Source organism: Osmerus mordax, chromosome 23, assembly GCF_038355195.1.
Source record: "Osmerus mordax isolate fOsmMor3 chromosome 23, fOsmMor3.pri, whole genome shotgun sequence".
NCBI lineage: Eukaryota > Metazoa > Chordata > Actinopteri > Osmeriformes > Osmeridae > Osmerus > Osmerus mordax.
This window is the reverse complement of record NC_090072.1, coordinates 1,129,261-1,136,583: the sequence shown is the minus strand read 5'-3', so window position 1 is coordinate 1,136,583 and position 7,323 is coordinate 1,129,261. Positions and strand designations below refer to the sequence as shown.

At 43.2% G+C, this 7,323-nt stretch overlaps 1 protein-coding gene across 1 annotated transcript in view; it reads left to right on the top strand.

Moving 5' to 3' along the window:
• The window catches only part of LOC136967982 (low affinity immunoglobulin gamma Fc region receptor II-like), a 3,097-nt gene extending 1,973 nt beyond the window's left edge, over positions 1 to 1,124 (top strand). Inside the window, exon 6 of the mRNA XM_067261984.1 lies at positions 1,080 to 1,124. Within this exon, the coding sequence (XP_067118085.1) occupies positions 1,080 to 1,124 (45 nt within the window). The remainder of the gene's footprint in view (positions 1 to 1,079) is intronic.
• The last annotated feature ends 6,199 nt before the right edge of the window (positions 1,125 to 7,323 follow it).

Here is a 7,323-nt window from a genome sequence, read left to right as displayed (position 1 = left end):
AGCTAGACACACACAGGAGAGAGAGAAATAGAGAGAGGTAGACACACAGGAGAGAGAGGTAAAGAGAGGTAGACACACACAGGAGAGAGAGAGGTAGAGAGAGGTAGACACACACAGGAGAGAGAGGGGTAGAGAGAGGTAGACACACACAGGAGAGAGACAGGTAGAGAGGTAGACACACAAGAGGAGAGAGAGGTAGAGAGAGGTAGACACACACAGGAGGAGAGAGAGGTAGAGAGAGGTAGACACACACAGGAGGAGAGAGAGGTAGAGAGAGAGCTAAATAGACAGAGAGATGTATTGTGTATATATGTTGATGTTCCTCAGAGAGACAGAGAGATGTATCTGACCAGTGTTGATGTTCCTCAGAGAGACAGAGAGATGTATCTGACCAGTGTTGATGTTCCTCAGAGAGACAGAGAGATGTATCTGACCAGTGTTGATGTTCCTCAGAGAGACAGAGAGATGTATCTGACCAGTGTTGATGTTCCTCAGAGAGACAGAGAGATGTATCTGACCAGTGTTGATGTTCCTCAGAGAGACAGAGAGATGTATCTGACCAGTGTTGGTGTTCCTCAGAGAGACCCCCTCCAGCAGCAGAGTCTGTCTACTCAGCAGTGGGGACAGACACAGGTGAGACACACACACAAACACACACATACACACACACACACACTCACATGTATACACACATACACAAACACATCATACACACACATACATCTTCTGTCCTGTGTCAGGTCCAGCAGGAACCAGTAGTTACGTGACCTACTCTAACATCAACCTCCAGACACCACAAACCACAGAAGAAGAGAGGTGGGTGGGGCTTACAGACCAGGGGCATTGTGGGAATTAGGAGGAAGATTTCTGATCTACTGGAGGTGTGGATACATGTATTCAGATAGTTTTATGTAGTGTGTCTATGTGTGTATGTGTGTGTCTATGTGTGTATGTGTGTGTCTCTGTGTGTCTATATGTGTGTGTGTGTGTGTGTGTGTATATGTGTCTCTGTGTGTCTATATGTGTGTATGTGTGTGTATATGTGTCTCTGTGTGTCTATATGTGTGTGTGTGTTCCAGAGAAGCCCCTCCCCCCAGAACCTGATGTCATCTACTCCTCAGTGAGACCAGGCTGAGCTGTGGGTACCAAACTGAACCCCCCCTCTGGACCAGCACCCCCCCCCCCCACTCTGCACCCCCCCCCCCCCCCATCCTCTGTACCAGTATGACCAATCAGAACTCTTAGCTAAAAAGTTGCACTTGCTAGGCTGAGGTTCCGGGATCGAGGAGAAGGATGAGATGTTGCACATGCACATAACAACACAATACGCACACACACACACACATGAATGCACATAGCAACAGATACACACACACAAACACACACATGAATGCACATAGCAACAGATACACACACACAAACACACACATGAATGCACATAGCAAAAGATACACACACACACACACACACATGAACAGCAACAGTTTTCCATACGTGGTTTACCACCCTCTCTACTTCTCTGCCTCTGTCTACAGCCCCCAATCTGTGCCCCTCACCTTTCAAACCTCTAAGGCCATCTTCTTGAGAACAGAGGGTGTACTGATCAGAAGCAGGGTTATTTCTAGATGAGAAAGAATGCTCTCGTTTAGCTGTGGTAGACCGCTCTCTCTGTCCTAGCAGTCTGCTTGCATGCAACCTGCTCTTTACCGCAAGGCAGAGGTTGGAACTGACGTACAAAGTAGCTCATCGAAACTCTGCCGTTTGACCAGACGCTGGAACAAACTCTTCGTAGCTGTCTGTTTGAGGTGAAGCGTTGTGTTTCTGCTGGTCAGAACTGTGGGAAAGAGCCTCTCTACTTGTCAACTCACAGACACGCCAGCCAGTAAGATTACATCTAACAGCCAATTCAAGGATGGACTTTCTAACTGGAACTGTGACCTGAACAGCTTCCAGCTGTAGTGACCCAGACATGTGTTGTCATTGTGGCTGTTGTTGTTTACAGACTAGTAAACATGTCCCTGATGAAGAGGCCTGTTGTTGTTTACAGACTAGTAAACATGTCCCTGATGAAGAGGCCTGTTGTTGTTTACAGACTAGTAAACATGTCCCTGATGAAGAGGCCTGTTGTTGTTTACAGACTAGTAAACATGTCACTGATGAAGAGGCCTGTTGTTGTTTACAGACTAGTAAACATGTCCCTGATGAAGAGGCCTGTTGTTGTTTACAGACTAGTAAACATGTCACTGATGAAGAGGCCTGTTGTTGTTTACAGACTAGTAAACATGTCCCTGATGAAGAGACCTGTTGTTGTTTACAGACTAGTAAACATGTCCCTGATGAAGAGGCCTGTTGGAGACTGTACCTGTAATAACTTAAACCTGTCTTGTTGTTGATTTAGTATCAGCTTATTTTGCCTGGTCGTGTTTTCCTGCTTGTTTGGTTGCTGTAGCATCACCTGTAGCATCACCTGTAGAGTGCTGATCTAATAAAAGGTCTTGCTGTGAAGAAGCTTGTGTGTAGTTCCTGTTTCAGACACTAGGTGGCAGCTGCCTGTTGTCATAGAGACCAACTGATAACTCACATAAACATTTAATATCAAATGAACCCCTGGAGAGATGTGAGTCCAGTCATGTTCTCTGACCCAGGTACATACAGGATCTGACCCAGGTACATACAGGATCTGACCCAGGTAGATACAGGACCTGACCCAGGTAGGAGATAAGTAAGGCTGGGTGTCACCCTGCCCCCACCTCTCATATGCTAAAATCTGGAGTTGCTGGACGGAGTCTCTACTTGATGGCTCTCACACCTCACTGTGTATAACTGTAATTCCATTGGAATTGGTATAATTTGATTAATATTAGTACAGTGTTCAGTTTACCCCTCTTCCTTTAAACATAGCAGAATAGTTTAGGTTGTTTGGCAAATATTAAACCCCCTACACCTCTGCCCAAGTTGGACCAAGTATTAAAACACACTATTTTACAGCAGTTATCAGTAAACGCTGTACAACTAGATTCACACAGAGGCCAGGCTAAGCGTGACTGTGGGGCTAGCCCCTCTCTCACAATGCACATGTAAGCGTGACTGTGGGGCTAGCCCCTCTCTCACAATGCACATGTACATTGTACATGTGAAAATATGAACACGCGTGCTCAGAATGCTAGTGTGACTTAGTAAAGTAAGAAGCTCCGGGCCACCGTTCTCTTCAAGTGAGCCCTCAGCCTTGGTGAGTGAAAGGTAGAGAGAGCTAGACACACACAGGAGGAAAGAGAGGTAGAGAGAGGTAGACACACACAGGAGAGAGAGAGGTAGAGAGAGGTAGACACACACAGGAGAGAGAGAGGTAGAGAGAGGTAGACACACACAGGAGAGAGAGAGGTAGAGAGAGGTAGACACACACAGGAGAGAGAGAGGTAGAGAGAGGTAGACACACACAGGAGCCTTGGTGAGTGAAAGCTTATTTTATCGTCCTGCCTTTGGTGGTGCTGGTCAGTGCATTGGTCATATTTTTGGGCTGGATCGATTGATATAGATGCTGACGAGTGTCAGTGCTTATCTACTAAGGTTGTTGTCATAGAATGGATCTGTATCCCTAAAAGGTTGTCTTTCCGCTTCGTTGTGGCCTTCAGCGGTGTTGAGCACATTGCTGTTCACGTATGGCCCTGTAGGCACATTAGTTCTGAGCTTGGTTGCATTTCTAATTTAGGTTTGTAAATATGAAAGTGGTCATTTTACATGTGTGTAAGAGAGAAGGAGAGCAACTAGAGAGGATACAATTTCTGGGGAAATTGTAGGGTGTGCTTGCTTGCGTCGGTTGCACAGGGGTCTGTATATTTTATATAAAAATGCATCGGGCCTACTTATTATTTATAAAGATTACATAGATTTAAAAGCATCTCTTTTTTGCTGCTCATTTACAACTCAAAATATGAGTGAAGTGTAGAATGAAATAGGATGTCTTCTCATTTCCCCTGCAAGAGGCAGCTGACAGGCTGAATCAAAACGAATACATTTGGCAGACCGGTGTACAAATGGACCTAATCTCTATGACTTAAACGTCCTTTTAAGTTGTCCCTTCTCGTGATATTTTCAGGCATTTAGACTACTCATATTGCATTCATTCATTAATAAAGAACCCCCTTTTAAGATTATTCTACGACTTTACCGGCAGAAGATAGAATCGCGATTCAAACAGTACCATCTGCTAACTGAAAATATGCCCCCAAAAACGTAAATAAGCTTGACATTTATTTAGTGGAAAATAGCTCATTCATAAAAAGCTCACTGGTAGCGATCATTGTCAGTAACAACTCAAAATGCGATATAGCCCTGTGTGGAGAAGCTGCCCCGGTAAATTCTACTACTACAGTACAGTACTAGACTACTGCTGTGTTCGTCTTGATAGCGATTGCGTTGGTTGAATTCGATTAAACGTTCCGTTGTACGGTTTAGGCTGAAATTAATTATTTTCATGAACAGATTGACAAAGTTTAGGCTGTGGCAATGAAGTTCAGGTTAGTAGTCAGATAGTTTCCCTACTGAAAGACTTTTGAGTAAGGGGAGTGCCGAACATGTTCTGTTGCCGTTTGACTTAAACAGCTGAGGAGTTGTTGTTAGCTACTCACACTAGTGTCTCGGGTACAGTAGGCTACAGCGTTGCAGTGAGCTACACTGGTTTGAAACCACAGGTAATGGTAATTTCACCAACAAATCGTTTACTAATGTCAGAATAAATCCTACAACGAAAATGTATATGTGAGGAATGTTTATTTTAACGATTGAAAACAGATACATCATAGACCACTGTAGTATGTGTTGCCCGGGCAACACAGGCTAATGTCATGATGCTAATATGTCAGTGAAATAGTAGACTACTGTTTCCGAAAGTAGATGTACTTCCTTAATAATATCAGCTTATATTGTACATTACACATCACAATTGTGTGTCATATCACAAAGTAAAATGAGTAAATATTTATCACCCTGGCCTCTTTGCTTGTGGCGTTTCTGCAGCTGCCTTGCAGTAAAGCTATAGTTAGCCTAGCTATCCCCCAAGTTAACAGATGCGAAACGAATGTTCTGCCAAAGGTAGTCACGCGTGTTTTCGTGACATTATTGCAGACCGGTGTAAAAATTGACCTAATCTCTATGATTTAAACGTCATTTTAAGTTTTTCTCTTCTCATGATATTTTCAGGCATTTAGCCTACTCATATTGCATTCATTCATGAATAAACAACCCCTTTGAAGATTATTCTACGACGTTACCCGGCAGTAGAAGATGGAATCGCAATTCAAACGGTACCATCTGCTAACTGAAAATATGCCCCCCAAAACGTAAATAAGCTTGACATTTATTTAGTGGAAAATTGCTCATTCATAAAAAGCTCACTGGTAGCGATCATTGTCAGTAACAACGCAAAATGCGATATAGCCCTGTGTTGAGAAGCTGCCCCGGTAAATTGTACTACTACGGTACAGTACTAGACTACTGCTGTGTTCGTCTTGGTAGCGATTGCGTTGGTTGAATTGGATTTAACGTTCCGTTGTACGGTTTAGGCTGAAATTAATTATTTTCATGAACAGATTGACAACGTTTAGGCTGTGGCAATGAAGTTCAGGTTAGTAGTTAGATAGACTTTTGATTTAAGTAAGGGGAGTGCCGAACATTTTCTGTCTCCGTTTGACTTCCTAAACAGCTGTGTACTGTAGCTAGATGTTTTTGTAGTGTGTCTCGCGTAAGCTACAGCGTTGCAGTGAGCTACACTGGTTTGAAACCACAGGTAATGGTAATTTCACCAACAAATCGTTTTCTAATGTCAGAATAAATCCTACAACGAAAATGTATATGTGAGGAATGTTTATTTTAACGATTGAAAACAGATAACGCTACATCATAGACCACTGTAGTATGTGTTGCCCGGGAAACACAGGCTAATGTCATGATGCTAATACTTCAGTGAAATAGTAGACTACTGTTTCCGAAAGTAGATGTACTTCCTTAATAATATCAGCTTATATTGTACATTACACATCACAATTGTGTGTCATATCACAAAGTAAAATGAGTAAATAGTTATCACCCTGGCCTCTTTTCTTGTGGCGTTTCTGCAGCTGCCTTGAAGTAAAGCTATAGTTAGCCTAGCTATCCCCCAAGTTAACAGATGTGAAATGAATGTTCTGGCAAAGGTAGTCACGCGTGTTTTCGTGACGTTAGTGACGCAGTGACGTTAGTAACGTCAGTGACTGTGGCTAGCAAATTAGCCACCGTTAGCTTCACTTTTCGCCACAAAAACTTAACTTACGCTTAAACCATGCAACGGAACGTAAATTCCAATAGAAGCAACTCAATCGCTACCAAGACGAAACTTTTGACACCTACGTTGTCTATGTAGGCCAAGTATTTACTGAGTTTTAGGGGGGCAAAAAGAAATAAAAATAAAAATAATAATATATATGTGAGAGAACAAAGGTTGTGCTCTCGCCGAAGGCTTGAGCACACCCAATTACACAAGAAGGTCTGTCTCTCTCTCTCTCTCTCTCTCTCTCTCTCTCTCTCTCTCTCTCTCTCTCTCTCTCTCCAGTATGTGTACTACAACCACGATGTTTGTTGATGTGTTAAATAAACACATCAGTAGCAAGAGGGAGTTTTGTAGCTCTACTGGTATGTATCCTACATTATGAAATGGTTTGTGCCCCACCAATGTTTTACATATAAAAACGCCACTGCCTTCAACAACCTTCCACCTTCGCAGCAGAGCGTGCGGCCTGCGGTATAAGAGCAAAGCTCAGCATATTTCTACAGCGGTGTAGAAAACAATTCTAGTGCGTACTGCCAGAGTAGCATGCTTCATGTGAGCTGTGTCGCCCTCTTGTGGTCACAGAGCAGTACTGCACTGGCAGCATCCTTAGAGCTGGGCACACGTGACAAACCTCCTGTGGTGAAGATAAACCCAGGCTACTACAACAAACATGTTGCACTGGAAATAAAGGTTTATTATCCACTATATATGAAAAAGGTAATTGACCCATAGTGGTTATGGAGATCAAACAGTCAGTTAGAAATAGACTAGAGACTGCCCTCTAGTGGCAAAAGTGCAAAATTGCATTGAGAGAAATGAGAGGTGAAGAGAGAGAGAGAGAGATGAGAGAGAGCGAGAGAGAGAGAGAGAGAGAGAGAGAGAGAGAGAGAGAGAGAGAGAGAGAGAGAAAGGGAGAGATGGAGAGAAAGAGATGGATACAGAGAGGGAGAGAGACTAAAGACTATAGATGTGTTAGAAGCACAAATCCTTCTTGTACAGTGTAAATAATGAGAGATGTC